Source organism: Heterocephalus glaber, unplaced genomic scaffold (genome assembly GCF_053883595.1).
Source record: "Heterocephalus glaber isolate CG9 unplaced genomic scaffold, H.glaber_assembly_v1.0 deba00001606, whole genome shotgun sequence".
NCBI classification, from domain to species: Eukaryota; Metazoa; Chordata; class Mammalia; order Rodentia; family Bathyergidae; genus Heterocephalus; species Heterocephalus glaber.
The window spans coordinates 11,764,744-11,786,338 of NW_028258377.1; the positions used below are offsets into that span (position 1 = coordinate 11,764,744).

Genomic DNA, 21,595 nt, shown 5'->3' on the forward strand with positions numbered 1-21,595 from the left:
AAATGCAAGGGCATTGTTGGGTCAGAACATACTCTGAGGTCTCTTCTCTTAAGGCCTCCCATTTTCCCTGAAAGGACACTGCCTCATGCCAAGCCCAACTTTGAAAAGAGCCCACTTATTATTATTATTATTTTTTTTAGAGACAGGGTCTCACTATGTAGTCCCTTTTATAGAGTCCAACAGAGTCTAGACTTGCGTCTATATCATGCTTATTATGGGTGATTTGTGATATCCTGTTTCTAAAAAGGCTATGTGATGGGGATTTCATTTACAACTTAAACTTAATCCACATTGACAGGTTTTATGACTCTGTGGTACATATGAAAATGGTCTAAGGAATCATAAGATTAGTGAGAGAGATGAATCCCTCTTCAGGTCACTAGCCTCTGACTAGTGCTAGGACACCAGCCCCCAACTTCCCCCAGCACATTTAAGTACATGAACATGGGTAAGGCCCCATGAGGCCCAACATGTCCACACGTTCATACCACCCAGGCAGTCCCTTCTGAAGATCCCTGCCTTCCCTACTCTTCCCAAACACAGTACCGTGGCCAAGCTGAAGAGGGTGAAGAAAATAGTATCCAGGCTCCCCCAGTTATTCATGTCACCCCTCTCTAGAACTCCAAACAGGTAGAAGCCCAAAATAGCGAAGATGTACAGCAGGATGAAGAACAAGATGAGCACAGAGGCCACGATGTAGACTATCTGCCCCATGGCGGTGATGAGTGTCTGCAAGGCAGGGAAATTACAGCTAGGCCAGGGTACCTAGCTGAGTGGGCTTAGTAGACAGAAGTCCAATCTGCCCAGTTCACAGCTGTCCTTAGCATTTGGTGCCATACCTGGCACATGGTATATAAGAGTCAGTTGAATGAATCAATGAAGTGAATCAGAACTCTACCTAGGCTGAGGGTTGCATCAACCTAACAGAGGTTTACTACTGTTTGGCATCCACCCTCAGCTACCTGTGGCCAGATGGACCACACCATCTCAGGTCTGAGTGGCATCCCTCTTAATATCACCAACTACTCTGCTTGAACCTAGCCTGGCACTGTGGTCATCCCAGGATGTCCTGATCCTACTTCTCAGATGAGGTCCAGCCCCGAATGCTCCTTGCAGGAGGAAGAGGTGAGCCACCCTGAGAGTGAGAATGGAGAGGGCAAGAGAACTGTGGCTCCCCATTTCTCCTGGGCCCAACCTTTGCAGGCAGGTCCCCATCTTGTGGTCTCAGTCTTCCCCCATGAAATGGACAATTGTCCCATCTCCCCTGTTTGTTACCCAGTCCAGGGGACCACAGTGCACAGCTCCTCTTTCATTCACATGCCCTGAAGTCTGGCATGCAGTAGAGGCTCCACACGTTCTCCTTCCCAGCATGAGTTCACAGGTATAACTTCAGGGTAGGTAGGGATTATCAGTTTTCTAGGATGAGGGATCAGAGGCTCAGAAGAGCAAACTCTCTGGGCCAAGGTTATACCACAAAACAATGGCAGAGCTGGTACTAGTTCCCAAGCCCTTTGCCCCACATCACCACCTCCAACCACTGGTGACCCTAAGTACAACAAGACTTTCCTAGCTTAGCACTAAGAAAGCAGGTACTTGGGTCTGGACACAAGACAGTAAAATCTGGATAGTTTGGGTACTCCAGGAGATAGGACAACCCCAAAGGACCAGGCTCCCCTATGTGTGGACTGGTTTGACAGCTTCCTGCAGGGGTGAAGGCATGTCCATGCCTTCTTCATCCCCCTGGGGGAAGAAAATCAGTTAATCTGTTTTCAGATTAATTCGAAAAGCTGAGATGTTAAAAAAAAAAAAAAAGCCTCTCTCCCTGCTAGACAGAGACAGAACTTTTCTCGAAAGAACTAGTCAAACTAAATCAGTAAGCTCTCATGAGAAAAGCTGCATTGGGATACAGTTTTCATTTCAGGTCTGCACAAACTGAAAGAGTATAGGCCAAGGTTAGAGCCTGAAGCACATACAGATGGGATGGGGGCAGGTTGGGCTGGGTCTCTCTCCCAACTCCAGACCAGCCCATGGGCCAGTACTACCTGAGGTCATAGCTGAGCAGCCTTGAGAGTGGCAGTGGGAGAGAGGTCACATTTGCCTGTAGGGTCCTCACAGATGTTCATGGTTCTCCAAGCACACATAGGGAGGTTCCATTAGTGCACAGTTCAGAAAGGTGCAGAAAACCAGTTCCAGAAGATGGCTGTCCAGACCCCCATTGGCCAGGAGCTCCTTCTCTAGAGAAATACTGGTCTTTCAAGATCTACAGCCTGGCCCCAAGTAGATGCCTAGTTTTAAATTCCCAAATGCTTTGAAGAAGCAATTCCCAGCACCTAGTTCATCCCCTTTGGCCTCTCCTCTCGGCCCTGGGGCATTCTGGGAATGGAAAAGGACCTCAAAACATGCCAAGGGGCCAGGGTCAGGTCTCTGAGGAAACCCTCCTAAACAGCCCCTATGGAAAATGATGGGGCCACAGAAGAGGAGCCAGGGAGGCGGTGGAGGCTGGTGTTCACAGTCCAGCATTGAAGGTTGTGGCCAGGATGAACATAGATGAACAGAAGCAGTGTGGCCCCAGCTAATAGTATGTGTCTGGCTAACAGAACTTCTCTATGTCCAAAGCAAAGTACTGTTTCCTTGTGGAGCAGGTTTATTGCTATTAGTGGAAGTCAGGGTGTCATTTTCATGAATCAGGGGTCAAGAGCCAAGAATGTGCCAGAATGCCAGCACTGGGCCTGAGATTGCAGCTCTGTTAGGGCTCCTTTAGACTTCCATGAACACAAATCAGCACAGAGGTGTCAGGCCCTGTCTTTGGCAGCTCTAGTTCCCCTTGTCCAGAAAGCAAGGCCAGTGCACACAGAGCATGTAATCCAGGGTCACTTCTGTGTCCCTGGGGACTCAAGGACCCATGACATCCCAAAGGCTATAGAAAAGCCAGAGCCAGGGCAGCTGGTGATCCCCAGGGAACCACTTTAGGATACAAGGTTCTGCTTAGTGATAAAAAAAAACCTCTGAGACCAAACCTAGGACACAAGTTTATATACATATTGTGTCTACTTGTTCATAGGTCTCTGTCTATAAGGACCAAAGGCTAGGCAGAAGCTTCAAGTCACCAAGAAGTCCTGGCTTGCTCTGGGATACAGCTCTAAGATTCTCAGGACTAGAGGGATGGTCTGTCTGCCAGGGCCTCAGCCCCAGGCACCTTCTGGCCTTTGCCTTCTACCCAGGCTACCACAACACAGCCAAGACTGGTGTCCTTGGGAGGCAGTTAGTGTCCCCAGCCTCATGTGGTACCAAGCAGGGTCACTACACATTCCTTCCAAGATGAAACGCTTCCTGACACCAGTCCTTCCTGTTTTCCTCCTCCCTGAGCTGCTCTGGACTTCCTCTCCCCTAGGCCAGAGACCATTTCCCCTTTCCTCATACGATTCCCACGGGTCCAGCACCTTCATTCCATGGTATCCTCTCTGCTGGCCTCACCTGAAAGTCCCTTCTCCAGAGAGGCTGCCAATCTCTCACTCACCTCAGATAGGGGAGGGGGACTCTGCTTTGTCCTTGGACCCCCTCCCTTTACGGGCAAAGTCCCTGCTTCTGAGCAAGCAGAAACTTCCAGCTTTTGACTCTCTCTCCTACCTTGACATCTCTGCTCCCAGGCTTGCCACTTCCTCCCCTACCCCATCCTGCTGTCACCTGGAAATAGTCACTGGATTTGGTGACAAGGAGAATGTTGTTAACCTCAGAGAGGCTAGTTACTCTGGAGAGAGGGGAAGAAGCTAGGACACTGTGAAAGACAAGGAAATCGCAAATATTTGCATGACAGCAAGAAATGAGTAACTGTGAGTATGTGGCAGCAGGAGTTGGGGGTTCTCTCACATTTCCAGGACTGGAGCTAGGGGTGATAGCAACAGAACATGCAACACACCCTGACTGGACAAACAGGCCCAGACCAGCCCCTTCTTGGATAACAGTGGTCAGGGCAAACACACTATGTCCAGGATACATACCTATGGGCCTGGCTGAGAATGGGTCAGCTCTGAGTCTTGCTCTGGAACCTTCTGAGCCAAGGCAAGGATGGTGAGTTTGTGACCTCAACAACCCAGGAAGACTTCTCAGTAGGAGCAGTACTTCCAGGGCTACCTTAACAAAGTGAGGAAATTGTTCCCACAGAGAGGAGCAGCAAACTATTAGCTACTAGGAGAAGCAGTGAATGGCCAAGGCCACCCAAAAGCTGGAGACTTCCAGGAATGTAGTACAAGCGATCTGGACCATTAGACATCAATTATGCTGCAGCAGGGAGAGAGAAAAAGTTCTGATGGCCTCTGCCGTCAGACACACCTTTCAAATCTCAGCCTTGACATTTAACTGCTAAGTGACCTTGGGCCTCAATTAAGTCATCTGTAAAATGGAGTAATAATGTCTTTCTTACCATTGTTTTAAGATTGGTTGAGATAATACCAATATGGATCAACCTGTCACACAGTAGGACTCACTGACAGAAAGATAGCAGTCAAACATCATTTCCCGGGCAAGTGGGCTTTATGGCCTTCCCTCCCAGCACCATGGCACCCCCAGGCCACTCACTCTGATGGCTTGGCTATAGGTGATAAGTTTGAGGATGCGCAGGGACTGTATGCCATCAGTGATGTTGAGGTACCGGAAGTGTTTACCCTTGACCTCATGGAGCACATAGGGGATGAAAATAATGATGATAATGACCACATCCAGCAGGTTATAGCCATCCTTCCAGTAGTTGATAGGGTCCACATAGACCTTCATGGAGAATTCAGAGGTGTAGATGGCCACAAAAACCATCTCTGAGATCTGCAGGAGTGGCAAGGTTTGGAGAGGTCAGACCAAAATGCAGAACCTTGTAGTCCTGGCCCTCTGCCTGGGCCACCCAATCAGATGTAGGCAAGGGTAGCTCCTAAACTACTGTTATGGTTGGAATCCAAAATGTCCCTCAAAAGGCTCATTGTGTTGAAAGCTTGGTTGCCAGCTGATGGGCTTTTGGAAGTAATTAGATACTAGGGCTCTAACTTCATTAAATAGACTAAGCCATTGATGAGTTCATTTGCTGAATAGGCTGTGAGGAGGTGGGACCTAGTTGGAGGAGTCAGATCACCAGGGCATGTATTTGAAGCATATATCTTTTTCCAGTCCCTTCCTCTCTGGGTCCCTATCTGAGCAGATCTGCTTTTCCACGTACCTCTCACCATAATGTTCTGCCTACAGGCCGACAGTGATGGCTATCAGTGACCAGGAACTGGAACCTCTGAAACTGTGTGTCAAAATAAATTTTCTTCCTTCCAACTGATTGTCTTAGGAATTTTATCAAAGTGACAGAAAGCTGACTTACACAGTTACTCGAATGCTGAGAAACTGAGGCATAGTCCCTGGTACACTGGGGACTCTCTGTGTGCCTAACTTCTCTCACCTTCCCTACCTATGTCTCTAAATCTGGGGCAAGGCTTGAACCCAGGCTGACTGAAAGAATGGGCACACAGGCCCCAGTCAGTATTCAACATGTTAGGCAACTCAAGTATAAGGTTTCCCCAGTAAAGGTCCCAAGAGTGTCCTGGACACACAAACATTTAGGAATATACATAAAATATGTAAATATCTACTTACATTTAATATAATAACTTAATCATGCATGCTTAAATCAATTAACTAAAGCCATCTGTTTCTCAAAACTATTCTGCTCATTTTTTTCACTTTTATACCATTTGAACCATAGTCATTCCTCTATTAAGTCCATTTGTTCAAAGGTTTTGTTCAACTCTGGTATTGTTTTTTCTTTTTCTTTTTCTTTTTTTTTTTTTTTTGGTACTAGGGATGGAACTCAGGACCTTGCACTTGTGAAGCAGGTGGCAGAACTACTGAGCTAAATCCCCAGCCCTCTGATATTTCTTTTTTGATTGCTTTCTCTAGCTGATCTATTTGTGACAGTAGGGTACTGGGGTTCCACACTATGTTTATCTGATCTTTTATGTCCAGTAGTACTTGTTTTACGAAGTTGAGTGCATTGTTGTTTGGTGCATATATGTTAATAATTGCTATCTCTTCCTGTTGAATTGTTCCCTTAACCAATGTGGAGTGACTTTCTTTGCCTCTTTTGATCAGTTTTGGTTTGAAGTCCACTTTGTGTAAATATAAGATAGTATACCTCCTTTTTTTCAGGTTCTTGTTACATGGAATATTGTTTTCCATCCTTTGCTTTTTAGTCTACAAGTTTCTTTTTGAGTTAAATGTATTTCTTGTATACAGCATACCACTGGATTCTGTTTCTTTTTCTTTTTTTTTCTTTCTTTTTCTTTCTTTCTTTTTTTTTTTGTGGTACCAGGGATTGAACTCAGGGCCTCATGCTGTAAGGCAGGCAAGGATTTTGTTTCTTGATCCATTCTCTCAGTCTGTCTCTTTTGATTGGGGAATTGAGATAATTCACATTGAGAGTCATTACTCTCAGGCAGGTATTGACTTATTCCTGGCATTGCTTTATTTTCCCTTTGTTGATTCCCTATCTTTCCCTTATATTTACCTGCTCACCCTACCTGATGTATTCATTCTATTAGTGCTTTTGTCATGGTTAGTCCCGGGTAGTTTTGTCATGGTCTCTTTGTAGGGTATCCTTGAAAATGTTTTGGAGTGCTGGTTTCATGGTTACAAATTTCTTTAGGTGCTCTTTATCATAAAAGTATCTTATTTCTCTATTTTTTTTTGAGACAGAGTCTTGCTATGTAGTTTAGACTTACCTTGAACTCAGTATGGAGCCCAGGGTGGCCTCAAACTCTTGGCGATTCTCCTGCCTCAGCCTCCCAAGTGCTGGGATTACAAGCATGCACCATCATGCCCTGCTTCTCCATCAGTTTTGAAAGATAGTTTTGCAGGATATGTCAGCCTGGGTTGGAAAGTATTTTCTTTTAGGGGTTGAAGCACTGCACTCCAAGATCTCTTGGCCTTTAAGGTTTGTGTTCAGAAATCTGCTGTAATTCTAATGAATTTTCCTTTATAAGTGAGTCACTGCTTCTCTCTAACCACTTTTAAAATTCTGTTCTTGGGTTGAACTTCCAAGATTTTGATTATGATGTGTGATGGAGAGGTTTCTTCTGATCGTGGCTATTTGGAATTTTATATGCCACATTTATTTGTGTGCTAAATTCTTTTATCATTATTTTGAAAGTTTTGGGCCATTATTTCAGTAAACAGGCTTTTATTTCATTTATGCTATCTTCTGATCTTTCACTGATTCTAATTAATCTTGTCTTCTTTGCATCATCTAGTAGCTGCTGGATCCATTTTTCATTTTCATTTTTCATATTCTCTCATTGTCTATAAGGTATCTGGTCACCTTCAACAGCTCTGTTATCTAGTTCTTTTTTTTGGTACGAGGGGTTGAACTCAGGTCCTTGCACTTGCAAGGCAAGCGACAGAACCGCTGAGCTAAATCCCTGGCCCTGTTATCTAGTTCTTAGACTGTTATATTTGTCACTTCTGCTACCCATACTTTCAACAGAATTTTTAATCTCCTCAAATTCTATTTTAAAATATGGAATGCTTGGGCCAGGGATTTAGCTCAGTGGTTTCGGCTGCCTGCTGCACAAGCACAAGGACCCGTGTTCGATCCCCGGTACAAAAAAAAAATATGGACTGCTTTATGAATTTGTGTATCATCCTCATGCAGGGGCCATGCTACTCTTCTCTGTATCATTACTATTTTAGTGTATACACTGCTGAAGCAAGCACCCATATTTTAGTTACCCATTAATCTGTTGATGGGCATTCTCATGGCTTCTACATTTTGCCTTTGTGCAGAATGCTGCTATGAACATGGATGTATAAGTGTCTATTTGAGTCCCTGTTTTCCATTCATTTGGATATATATCCAAGAGTATCTGCTGGATCATATGATATAGTTTTATGTTTAATTTTTTGAGGAACTTCCAACTTATTTCCACAATGATTGAACCATTTTATGTTCCCATAAACAATGCACATGGGTTCTGATTTCACTATATTTTCACAAACATATTTTCTGAGTTTTAAAAAACTTTTTATTTATCAATTAAAAGATATACAAATATTTTTGAAATATAGCAAATGTAAGGTAAGCATAAAAATACAGTAGAAAGTTATCCAAACAGACATACTAGTCTAGTACTGATTCAACAAAACATGCTGAAACTATATTAATTTGACACTATTCAATTTGTACTTCAAACTAAACAAGGATTACAGTGATTACATAATGATATAAAAGGCAGTTCTCTAACAAAAACTAGTATTTCTTAATACATATTACACTAAACAAAGCACCTAACTACATAAGGCAAAAACATGAAACAAAGAAAAATCACAGATGCATAAATATTACTGAAAACTTCAAAACACCTCCCTCAGTTAAAGAAGGTAGAAAAATCTGGCAATGGTACAGTTAAAATCAGCAACATCATGCCTCAAGTGGAGCATTATACTGTATGCAAACTCTGCAGAGTAAATAGTCCTTTCAAAATCATGAGAAATATTCACCCAATAGACCATATTCACAGCCACAAAAAAGACCTTAATATATCCAAAGAAATGGAAATTCTGCAAAGTAAGCTCTCAAGCCATATTGGAGTAAAACTAAAAACCAACATACTTAGAATATAATAACTTTTTTCTCTCTTTTTTCCTATTATCTGTCTTTTATTTCATGCTTTATATATGAAGTTTTTCATATAAAAGAAACCATGTGATGTTTAAACTGATATGTCTGATTTACTTCACTTAACATTATGGTCAAGGTACATCCATTCTCCTACAAATGCAAGTTTATCCTTCTTTATGGCAGAGTAGTACTCCATTGAGCATAAATACTACATTTTCTCTATTCATCTGTTGATGGACATATATGCTGTTTTTAAGATTTAGTTATTATGAATTGTGCTGCTATAAACATGGTTATGCACACATCTCTGTGATATAATGTGTTCAACTCTTTTTGGAAAATACCTAGAAGGGGAAGAACTTGATCAAATGGAATTTCTATTTTCAGTTTTTTGAGAAATCTCCCTACTGATTTCCATAGTGGTTATATCAGTTTACATTCCCACCAACAATGAAGAAGGGTTCCTTTCTTTTTTCCCCCACAACTTTGGCAGAATTTTTTTATTGGTTGATTTCTTGATGATAGGCATTCTTTCTGGGGTGAGATGGAATTTTAATATTGTTTTAAACTGCATTTTTTTGAATGACCATCAATGTTGAACATTTTTTCATGTATTTACTGACCAATTGCATTTCTTCATTTGAGAAGTATCTATTAATTTCAGATGTTCAGTTTTTGATTGGGTCTTTAAATTTGGGGGGGGTCACATTTTTTGAAGTTTTTATATATTCTAGCTCTTAGTCCTTTGTCTGAGGAGTAGCTGGCAAAATTATTTTCCATTCTGTTGGAATCTTCACTCTGTTGTTCTAGAATAGTTATCCTAGTAAGTGTGACAATGTATATCATTTGTGGTTTTGATTTGCATTTTCCTAATGACTGGTAATATCAAAAAATATCTTCATATGCTTACTGGCCATTTGTAATATCTTCTTTAGAGAAATGTCTACTCAAGTCTTTTGTCCCTTTTTAACCTGACTTGTTTTGTTGTTGCTGCTGTTATTTTTAGGTTGTGGGGGTCCTTTATACATTCTGAATATTAATCCTTTATCAGATACATGATCTGTAAATATTTTCATTCATTCAGTGTATTTTTTTTCATTTTCTTGGAAGTGTTTTTAGATGTGAATTTCATTAAAATTTAAAATATTTGCAATTTACTTTTTCCTTGCAGTGCTTTTAGTGTCATATCTAAGTATCTTTTCCAAACTCAAGGTCATGAAGATTAATCCCTGTGTTTTCTTATAAGATATTTAGCTCTTACATTTGTATTGTAGGTCCACTGTAAGTTCATTTGTGTACTTCACTGTTTTGCATGTACCTATCAAGTTGTCCTGACAATTAATTGTTGGAGGGTATTCTTTCTCTACTGAATGGTTTGCCATCCTTGTCCAAAAGTCAATTAACCACACTTTCAGGAAGATGGCAGAGTGGTGAACAGCAGAGAGACACACTCTTCAGGATTTGGTGTCCAGACACTGGAATATAGCAACATGAGGAACAGAAGGAGGGAAGTGGGTCCTGGGGACCCAGCAAGGATCTGAAGCTCATGGGGAGAGTGAAGAGAGAGACCTCAAGAAGAAGGAGATGGCAAGTGGCACTTTCTCCCTGAACCCTGACTCACTGCATGGGAGAAGCAGCTAAAACCTGCAGATGTGTAGTGACTACTGGTGAACCCAGAGGCCTCCATGGAGAAATGCACTAGTGGAATGGAGCAGTGGTTGCAGTGGACTGCAGTCACTGGTGGGTTATTCAGGTTCAGACATCCTCTAGGAGATGACAATTGGCCAGTAGCCATCTTGGAGAGAGGCCAACTGAGTTTAGAACTCAGAGCAGCTGTAGGCTGCCTCCATCTAGCAGCTCCCAGTGTCAAGATGACGTGGAACTGTGTTCACATAGGCAGAAGGTTAAGAAGCCAAGTTCAAGCTGGCAGGAGGCACATGGAGTGTGGCAGGCTGAACAAATCAAGTTCCAGCCTCATAGCCAGAAACCAGCCTGAACTTCGTGGAACTAAAGGTGCAGGCTTGCTGGGATTATCCACTACCCAGCCATAAATATACAGCTGCATTGCTGGGATTAATCAACATGTATCTGAGCTCTGTCTGTCCACTCTGTCTACCAGTGACAGCAGAGACACACCTTGAAGTGGACATTTTTTTTCTTCCTTTTATTTTGTACTTGTATTTGTTTGTTTTGTTTTTTCTTGATTGGTTGTTCTTGTTTTTATATGAGTGTGAACATTGTTTCTAGGGTTTTTTTGTTGCTGTTGTTCTGTTCTTGTTCTTATTTCTTCCTTCTCTCTTTCCCTCCTCTCTTCTTCACCAGTTTCCCAAAATTTGTACAAACTTCCTTTGTCCTCCAACATTGGTTCTAATCTCTTCCTCTTTTTCTATTTCTCTATTTTTCCCCCAACCCTTTTAAATTTTCTCCCCTGAGGGTAAAATTGCCATACTGATGGCATATTTATTCTATACAATTTTGCAGTTTGTTTTAGATTTTGTTATATAACCACAAATATACTATATACACTTAAAGGTGGCAAATAAATAGTTACCACAGTTTGTCATTTTCTAGGCTGTGTGTGATGCTATTGTTATGGCTGATTGTACTACTTTAGCCAAGGTAACATAATTGTTCTTTTTGTTTTGTTTTGTTTTGTACTGGGGATCAAACTCAGGTCCTTGCACTTGCAAGGCAGGCGGTGAAACCACTGAGCTAAATCCCCAGCGCTTAACATAATTGTTCTAATCAGTTGTTCTTTCTGTTATGCCAAGACTGAGATTGCCTAAGGTCATAAACAACACTATAGGCCAGTGGCAGTAAACCAAGGACTGGCCAAATAGGCAGCAACTTCTCATCCCCATAAATTGAAGAGCCAGGATCTTGCAACAGACTCAAAACCCAAAAGCCAGCTACACCTGGCAGACATGTCTGAGAAGGGTTCTAAATACTAGTAATAAAGCTACCTGCCATAAGAAAGCAACAAGCAACAATCCAGAAATTAAATTCTTCAAAAAATGGAAAATGAGAAGACAAAAACAAGATGCAACCCTAAACTTCCAGCTCACCAAAGGCAAACCCAGGGGGCAATGAGTTGGAACAATTTGAAAGCCACCCACCTGAACTCTCTGAAGTGGTAACCATGGAACTAATGAAGCAGATTAATGAGCCTCTAGGAAAAAATCAAATCACAAATAATTTCTCAGATAAGTACAAAGATGTTGACCACAATGAAAGACATGGTTTGACTCTAGAACAGATAAAGATTTTTTTTTAAATAGAGTTTAGACAAATGACAGAAACCATGAATGCCCAAAATAGAAAAGAAATAGAATCTATGAAACAGAGCCAAACAGATGTCCAGAAGGTTAAAAACTCTATTGAAAGTATATGGAACAGAATGAGCCAATGTGGGGACACAATATCAGATAGAAGATAGCACTGTGGTTAGCAATCATGAAAAGAAAGATTTCTTAAAAATAGCAAGGGATCACAAAAAAACAATCCAACAGCTTCTAGATGATGCAAAGAAGAATAACATAAGATGAGCAGAGTCAATGAAAGTGCAGGAGACAGTGCAAATGACATAAAAAACATGTTCACAGAACTAATGGCAGAAACTTCCCAAGCAAGGAAAAAGAATTTGACATACAAATAAGTGAGGCATGTAGAACTCCAATTAGCCATGATAAAAAAAATCTACACCAAGGCATATAATAGTCAAGATTCCAGAAATTCTACAATTCAACACAAAACAGAATTCTAAAAAATGTTAAAGAAACAAATCACCTATAAAGGAAAAACCCATCAGAATCACAGTACACTTTTCAACACAAACCCTCAAGTCAAGGAAAGATTGCAGTGAAGTACTTCAAACAACCTCCAACCCAGACTGATGTACCCCACAAAACTATCCTTCAAAATTGATGGAGAAATAAGACACTCCTACAACAAAGGACACCTGAAGAAATTCATGACCACCAAACCAGCATTCCAAAATGTTCTGAAGGACTTTCTAGAAAGAGATAATATGGACTACAATTCAATGAACCCCAACACAGTGAATCCACAAGGCAAGACAAGTAATTATAGGGGGGAAGGGACCAATATGATGATATGACAAAATAACATGACAAGTCAATATATATCAGCTATAACCATCAATGTAAATGGTCTCAATTCACCAAGCAAAAGAAACAGACTGGCAGAATGGATCAAGAAGCAAGATCCAATAATATGTTACAAGAAGAAACACATTTAATTCAAAAAGATATTCATAGACTGAAAGTCAAAGAATATAAACTCCATGCAACAGGAATCTGGGAAAAAGCATGGGTAGCTATACTATTTGTGGACAAAGTAGATTTCAAGCCAAGACTGATTAGATAGACGAAGAAAGTCACTACATCCTTGTAAAGGGAACAATCCAAGAGGAAGAGATACAATCATAAATATATATACACCAAATAACAGTTCACCCAACTATATAAAACAAGTATTAACAAATATGGAAAATCAAATAAGCACTGATACAACTGTAAAAGGAGACCTCTATAACCCACACTCACAAATAGATCAAGTGGACAAAAAAAATCAACAAAGAAATATCAGAACTGAACCAGACTTTTGAGCAAATACTTTTAGTAGATGTCTACACAGTGTAACACCCCACAACATCAGAATACACATTCTTCTCAGCAGCACAAAATAGACCACATGCTAGCTCATAGAGTACACTTAAGTAAATGTAAAGGAATTTAAATTATCTCATGCATATTATCAGGCCATAGTGCAATGAAATTGGAAATTGATGGGAAAAGGAACCACAAAAACTTCAGAAACACATAGAAATTAAATAACACCCTCCTGGCCAACCAATGGGTTGCAGATGAAATTAAAGTAGAAATAGCCGGGGATTTAGCTCAGTGGTTCCGCCACCTGCCTCACAAGCACAAGGTCCTGAATTTGATCCCCAGTACCAAAAAATAAAAAAATAAAAAAAATAAAGTAGAAATAGGCAGTTTCTACAATTAAACAATACTACCAATACAACATACCAAAATTTATGGGATGCAATGAAAGCTGTCCTGTGAGGTGTCCTATAATGTCCTATCATGGTGAATCTTCATATCAGTAAAACAAATAAACAACCTCTTGAACCTCAAGTTTCTAAAAAAAGAAGAGCAAGTAAAGCCCAAAGCACATATGAGGAAGGAAATTATAAAGATCTGAGCAGAAATTAATGCAATGAAGACCAACAGAACAATACAAAGAATCAATGAATCAAAGAGTTGGTTCTTTGAGAGATTAAATGAAATTGACAAATCCTTAGCCAACCCCATCCCAAAAAGGAAAGAAAAGACACAAATCCATGGAATTAGGAATGAAACAGGTGAAATCACAACAGATCCTGTAGAAATCCAGAAGATCATCAGAACCTACTTGGAGAGCCTGTATTCTAATAAGAGGGAAAACACAGAAGAAATGGATGGATTCCTGGATGCGTAGGAATTACCAAAGCTGAATCAAGAAGATATAAATATTCTAAATAAACTAATATCAGTCAATTAAATTAAAGATGTAATTTTTTTTTGGTACCAGGGATCGAACTCGGGTTCTTGCACTTGCAAGGCTGAAGATGTAATTTTAAAACTACCAACAAATAAAAGTCTAGATCCTGACAGATTCATTGCTGGATTCCATAAGAAATTCAGAGGAGACCTAATGCTCCTACTTCTCAAACTCTTTAATGAAATTGAAAGGGAAGCATTACTCATAAACTCATTCCTGAAAGCAAGCATTACCCTTATACCAAAACCAGAGAAGGATCCAATCAAAAAAGAAAACTACAGGTAAATCTCCTTAAGGAACATAAATGCAAAAATCCTCAATAAGATACAGTGGACCCTTGACTTAAGAGCTCAGTCAGTTCTTGAGGGCTGGTTGTAACTCAAGTTGATTGTAAGTCAATACAGCTGAGATCTAGATGTTTACCTGGGTACATGCTATAGATACCAAGAGGCAGATAAATCTTCCATTAACCTAATTAACTCAAATAGTTCATATTTCAGGCTGGTCGTAACTTGAGGGTCCACTATACTGGCAAACAGAATGCAGCAAATCATTAGAAAGGTTCTACACCATAAGCAAGTAGGATTCATTCCAGAGATGCAGGGATGGTTAACATAAGCAAATTAATAAATGTTAACATACCCTATTAACAGAACCAAGGACAAAAATCACATGATCACCTCAATAGACACACATTTGACAAAGTCCAATACCCATTCATGATAAAAACTCTACAGAAAATTGGAATAGATGGTGTTTATCTCAATCTGATAAAAACTATGACAAACCAACAGCCAACATCATACTAAATTGGCAAAAACTGAAAGCTTTCACTCTAAAATCAGGAACTAGATGATGTCTACTGTGACCATCCAGCATGCAGTTTAATATGTATTTTTTAAAATATTGTCTCTCCTTGTTCTTCTAGCCATGCTATGAGGCAGGTGGAGGAATCCTTTGTATTGTATGTATGTATGTAATTTGGTTGGTTGGTTTTTTGAGACAGGGTCTCACTATGTAGTTCAAGCTGACCTTGAACTCACTATGTGTACCCCAGGCTGGCATCAAACTTGAGGTGATCCTCCTGCCTCAGCCTCCTGAGTGCTAGGATTACAGGCATGTACCACCATACTCCTCCCCCCCTTTTTTAATGTGCTAGTGGAGGCTGTTGTAACACTCTCACTAAGTTGTCCGGGCTGGCCTCAAACTTAAGTTTTACTTTTTGTTTGTTTGTTTTGTTGAGACAGGATCTTGTTATGCAGTTCAGGCTGGCCTTAAACTCACAGTGATCCTTCTAGTCTCCCAAATGCTAGGATTATAGGCATGTGCCAACATGCCTGGCTGAACTTGTGATCCTCCTGCCTCATCCTCCTAAGTAGCTGGGATTACAAGCATGCACCACTATGACTTGCTGTGCCATGTTTCCTTTTATTCTTTTGCTGACATCTACATCTTTTTTTTCCTTAAATTCTTTTATTGGTGGCCTGGGATTTAGCTCAGTGGTTTCGCCCCCTGCTGCACAAGTGGAAGGACCCGAGTTGGATACCCGGTACCAAAAAAAAAAAAATTCTTTTATTGGTACATTTTAGGTATACAATAGGTTTACATTTATCATTGGGTGCTTGTACCTGTACATGATGTATCTTGGTTCTTATTTTCTCCCCATTACCTGTGCACCCTTCACCCTTTATCCCAGGGATGTGCCATGTTTCTTTAAATGCAATAAGGCTTTTCTGGTAGCCTAAAGGGGATACTGTTCCATGAAAGGCTGTTGTTTTCTTTCTCTTTGTATGCCTCATTACATGTTTCCTTGTGTGTTCCATCCTTTCCCTCCTGTTTCAGCTTTTGTGAATCCCACTTGCAGGACCTGTATCTCTATGTCTACTCTTCTGTGACTGAGGGTGGATCTTGGCCCTTTCATTATCTATAACTAAATCCATCTTGCTCTCTTTCTGATGGATGTTCTTCTTGTGCTGTATTTTTCTCTCCATTTCTCTTCCTATCACTTAATTTCTCTGTCCTCTTTCCTGCTCTGCCTCTGTTTCAACTGTCCCTTATACAGAAATGAAATGTGGTCCTAAGCACAGTAACTTTTATTTCAGAATACAGCTTCATTTTCTGTTAGGATTTCAGAAGTAGATGAATGGATGAAGAGCTCCAAGTTCTCTTTCAGTTCTGGAACTCAATACAAAAATATCTGTATGTGAATCTCGACTGTTTTTCTTGTAGAAGCATTCTCTTGGTGCATATTACTGATTCCTAAGGGAAGGCAGCAAGGACTTGTAACCTTTTGTCACTCTCTGGAAAAGGGGAGATAGAGGTGACCAGGACATCTGGCTCTCTCTGCCCTTGCCTCACCCACCCCACTGGCTCAAGGCTGGGAGGCGGAGGTATCCTGGGTGACAGAACAGAAGCCCGGAGCACCTGGGGCCTTCCCACCACAGCCTCCATTGCCACTCTCATGTGGCATCTACAGACTTGAACCGGTTCGACTGCCAGCCCCAGCAGGGCAGCTGCCCACCACAGATAGCCTGGGGACTAATGTCACCATTCTTATTCAATATAGCTCTGGAAACATTAGCCAGAGCAATTAGACAACAGAAAGAAAAGGAATAATGACAGAAAAGGAAGAATTTAAATTATCATTATTTGCAGATGAGATGATACTCTACATAGAAGACCTCAAAAACTCCACCAAAAAACTCCTAGGTTTAATAACCAAATTCAGTCGCATAGCTGGATACAAAGTCAACACTAAAAAATCAACAGTATTCCTGTACACAACTCATTGAGAGAGAAATTAGAGAAACAACACTTTTCACAATAACATCCCCAAAAATGAAATACCTAGGAATCAATCTAATGAAGGAAGTAAAAGACCTTTACACTAAAAACCACAGTATTCTGAAAAAGGAGTCTGAAGACCATATCAGAAAATGGAGGCCCCAGGGATTTAGCTCAGTGGCACTGTGCCTGCCTGGAAAGCGCAAGGTCTATAGTTCGATCCTCGGTACCAAAAAAAAAAAAAAAAAGAAAAAACCCCCCAGAAAATGGAAAGATAATCCCTTGTTCTTGGGTAGGAAGAACAAATATAGTGAAAATAGACATACTTCCAAAATTATTATACAGATTTAATGCAATTCAATTAAATATCAATAGCATATCTCACAGAATTAGAGAAAACAATTCTAAAATTCATTTGCAACCAGAAGAGAACTAGAATAGCAAAGAATTCTGGGTAACAAAGGCAAGGCAGGGGACATCACAATCCCTGACTTGAAATTATACTACAAAGCTACTGTGATAAAAACAGCATGATATTGGCAAAAAAAAAAAAAAAAGACCCAAGGATCAATGGAACAGATTAGAAGATGCAGAAACAACTCCAGTCATACTCAGCCACCTTATCGTTGACAAAGGGGCCAAACACCCTCACTGAAAGAAAGACAGCATCTTTAATAAATGGTGCTGAAAAAACTGGCTCTGCACATGCTGAAGATTAAAACTAGACCCATATCTTTCACCATGCACTAAACTAACATCAAAATGGGTTAAAGATCTAAACATTAAAACAGAAACACTCAATCTACTGGAAGATAGAATAGGTAGAACTCTTGAAGACACTAGTGTAGGCAAAGACTATGAACAAAACCCTGTGATATTTGCACAGGAACTATCACAAAGAATCAATAACAGATCTCATCTTATTAAAAAGCTTTTGCAGGGCCAGGGATTTGGCTCAGTGGTTCCGCCACCTGCCTCACAAGCACAAGGTCCCGAGTTTGATCCCACTACTGAAAAAAAAAAAAAGCTTTTGCACAGCAAAAGAAACCACCAATGGAGCAAAGAAACAACCCACAGTGTGGGAAAAAAAAAATTTTTACCAGATGTTCCTCAGACAAAGGACTAATATCTAGAATATATAAAGAACTCAAAAAAACCAGGCCCACCCCCAAGTTTAAAGACCCAATCCAAAATTGGGCATCTGAAATGAACAGATACTTCTCAGATGGCCAATAAATGAAAAACTGTTCAACACCACTGGTCATTCAAGAGATGCAAATGAAAACAACACTGAAATTCCACCTCAACCCAGAAAGAATGGCTGTTATCAAGAAAACAACCAATAACAAATACTGGTGGGGCTGTGGGAAAAAAGAAACCCTTCTCCACCGTTGGTGGGAGTGTAGACTGCTGCAACCACTGTGGAAATCAGTTTGGAGATTCCTCAACAATCTAAAACTAGAGGTTCCATTCAACCCAGCTATTCCCTTTCTTGGTATCTTCCCAAAAGAATTAAAAGCATCATATTACAGCGATACACGCACACCAGTGTTTATAGCAGCACAGTTTCTAATAGCTAAATCTTGGAAACCGCATCAGCTGATGAATGGCTTAAAAAGATGTGGGCTTTTTATATAACAGAGTACTACTCTACCATAAAGATGGATGAGCTTCAGACATTTATAGCTAAATGGATGCACCTCAAGACCATATTCCTTTTTTTTTTTTAAGACCATATTAAGTGAAATAAATTGGACACACATGTTTAAATACCACATTGTTTCTCTGGTGTGAGAAAGTGCACATGGAAATAAGGACTGAGATGTATAATGGATGTTGGGAAATGGGAAGAAAGTGTTCAAATGGGAAGGAAAACAAGGGAGGAGGGAGGAAGAGACAAGAAAAAAAGTGAAAATAAAAGGAAAAATGGAAACAAAGCCACTCATCAGTTGATGGGCATTTGGGCTATTTCCAAGATTAAGCTATTACAAATTGTGCAGCTATAAATATGGATGTGTATATAACCCTCATGCAGTTGTGAGTATTATATCACTGCAGAAGTTTTGAAGTCAGATAGAAAGTCCTCTAACTCTGTTTTTTGGGGGGATTTTTGTACTGTGGATCAAACTCCAGACCTTGCACTTTTGAGGCAGGTGTGGTGCCACTGCACTAAATCCCTGGCACTTTGTTCTTCATTTTAAGTATTGTCTCAGCTATGTGAGGCTCCTTGTACATCCATATCAATTTGAGCATCTGCTTTTCCATTTTTGGGGTGGGGCAGAGCAGGGAAAGAGGCTGTTGGGATTTTGATAGTGATTGCATTGAATCTGTAGATCACTTTGGAGGGTATTGCCATTTTAACAAGAGTAAGTCTTCTGATCCATGAACAAACACAGATGTATATCTATTTATTCATGTCCTCTTTAGTTTATGTGAGTTTTATAATTATAAGTATTCACATTTCTCATCTACTTAAATTTATTCCTAGGTATTTTATTCTTGGGGAAGCTAATTGTTGTGGTTTGGATCTAAAACATCCCCCCAAATGTCTCATTATTCAGAGGTGGAGCTTTCAGAAGCTGATTGGATCCTGGGAGCACTATCCTTATCAGTGGATTAATCCATTGATGAGTTCATGGCCAAATGTGCTGTTAGGAGGGAGGGCCTGGTTGGAAGAGGTGTATCACTAGGGGTATACCTTTACAGGTGTATCTCCCTCCCCAGCTCCTTTCTTTTTCAGTTTCCCTACCATGAAATAGGCAGGTCTCTTCTACTGTGTTTTTCTACTGTTTCTTCCATGGTCACCTGACCATAGGTTGAATCTTCTGAAACAGCAAAATTAAACCCCTCTTCCTTTAAGTTGTGGGTGTCAAGTATTTTGTCCCAGTGATGGGAAAGTGACTAATACACTAATATAAATGGGATTTTCTTTTCAGATTGTTAATCGCTACTATTTAGAAATACAACTGATTTTTGTTGATCTTACAATTTTGCTGAATATCTATAATAGCTCTAATTTGACTCCTGCAAAGATGGTAGAATTGTAAGGAGCAACAAATCAACTTCTCCAAGATTCAGAATCCAAACACTGGAAAATAACAACTCAGGGAAGTAAAGAAGTAGAAAGGTGGATTCCCAGGACCCATGAAGGATCTGAAGGGAAAACTGGAGCCCGTAGAGAAAGTGAAGAAATGAAACTCAATTCAGAAAAAGGGCAATCTGCACTTTCTCCCTGGCTCCTGGCTTGTGGCATGAGAAAGGGAGATTGAATATACAGATACATAGTGAAAGTGGATGACTCCAGAAGCCTCCAGGCAGAAATGTACCAAGGGAACAGAACGGTGAGTGATGTGTGCTACAAGAGCTGGTGACTCCAGTCCAAGCAACTGCAATACCCCTTGGAGATGGTGCTTGGTTGGATGTCATTCCAGGGAGAGGCTAACTGAACCCAGGGCTTAGAGCGGCTGTGAGTTGGCTTCATCTCAGGGTTCCCAGTGTTAAACCACTATGGAAGTCACTATGGATATTTCTCAAAAATCTAAAACTAGAGATTCCATTTTACCCCTCCTAGGTATTTTCTCAAAGCCTCATACCAAAGTGATATATGCACACCCATGCTTATAGCTGGATAATTTATAATAGCTAAATCTTAGAAACAGCCCATATCCCCATTAACAGACGAATCAAGAAAATGTGGTATTCATATACAATAGAGAACTACTCTGCCTTAAAGAAGGATAAACTTCAGTCATTTGTAAGAAATTGAATGCACCTCAAGACCATATTCTTAAGTGAAATAAATTAGACACACATGTTTAAATATCTAATTGTTTCTCTTGTGTGAGAAACCCCAAGAGTAAACAAGGAGCATAGTGGACAACAGATAGGAAGTAGGAAGAACATGTTCAAATGGGAAGGTGAACAAGGGAGGGGGAGAGAAAAGGAATGGAAACAGGAAAAAAAAAAAAGAGAGACTAGAGAATAGAAGGAAAAAATTAATTGAAACAAAGCTTTTGTAATGGGAAAGGGAAGAAAGGTTGAAGGGGTGGGGAACGTGAAAAAAAGTAAAGGCTTGTCAAAGTACCAACTTTTAGGTTTCTTGATTTTCTCTATTGCTTCTCTATTTTGTTTATCATAATCTAATTTATTTCCTTCTTCCTGTTTAAGGTCTAGTTTGCTCTACTTTTTCAAGTTCTGTAAGGTGTAAAGTTAGATTACTGATTTGAGATCCTTTTTTTTTCAGACAGGGTCCCACTATGTAGTTCAGTCAGGCTGGCCTTGAACTCACGGCAATCCTCCTGCCTCAGCCTCCCAAGTGCTGCGATTATAGGCATACGCTACCCTACTCAGCCAGATCCTGTTTTTCTAATGTACACGTTTTAAAATATGAATTTCCCTCTAGCCACTACTTCCATAGCATCTTGTAAGTTTTGTAATACTGTGCTGCTTTTTTTTCCAGTACCAGGAATTGAACTCAAGACCTCAGGACCTTGCGCTTGCAAGTCAGGTGCAGTGCCACTGAGCTTTTAATTTCATTCATTTTATTTTCTAATTCCCTTGTGCTTTCTTCTTTGACCTACTGGTTGTTTAAAATTGTACTAA

The 21,595-nt window shown here is 40.3% G+C and overlaps 1 protein-coding gene and 1 non-coding gene across 4 annotated transcripts in view; both read right to left on the reverse strand.

Annotated features, from left to right (window-relative positions):
• Catsper3 (cation channel sperm associated 3) overlaps positions 1-21,595 on the reverse strand; it is a 42,525-nt gene that overhangs the window by 12,331 nt on the left and 8,599 nt on the right. For 2 of the 3 annotated variants that reach the window (XM_021238608.2, XM_004836218.3), the window contains exons 3-4: positions 4,576-4,815; positions 547-729 (exon numbers count right to left, since the gene is read on the reverse strand). In XM_021238608.2, coding sequence (XP_021094267.1) covers positions 547-729; positions 4,576-4,815 — 423 coding nt within the window. The remainder of the gene's footprint in view (positions 1-546; positions 730-4,575; positions 4,816-21,595) is intronic. The other variant, XM_021238600.2, reaches the window with a different exon arrangement.
• LOC147822926 (U6 spliceosomal RNA) lies at positions 7,631-7,737 on the reverse strand. The gene has a single exon (XR_015444911.1). It is a non-coding gene; the product is annotated as a U6 spliceosomal RNA (small nuclear RNA).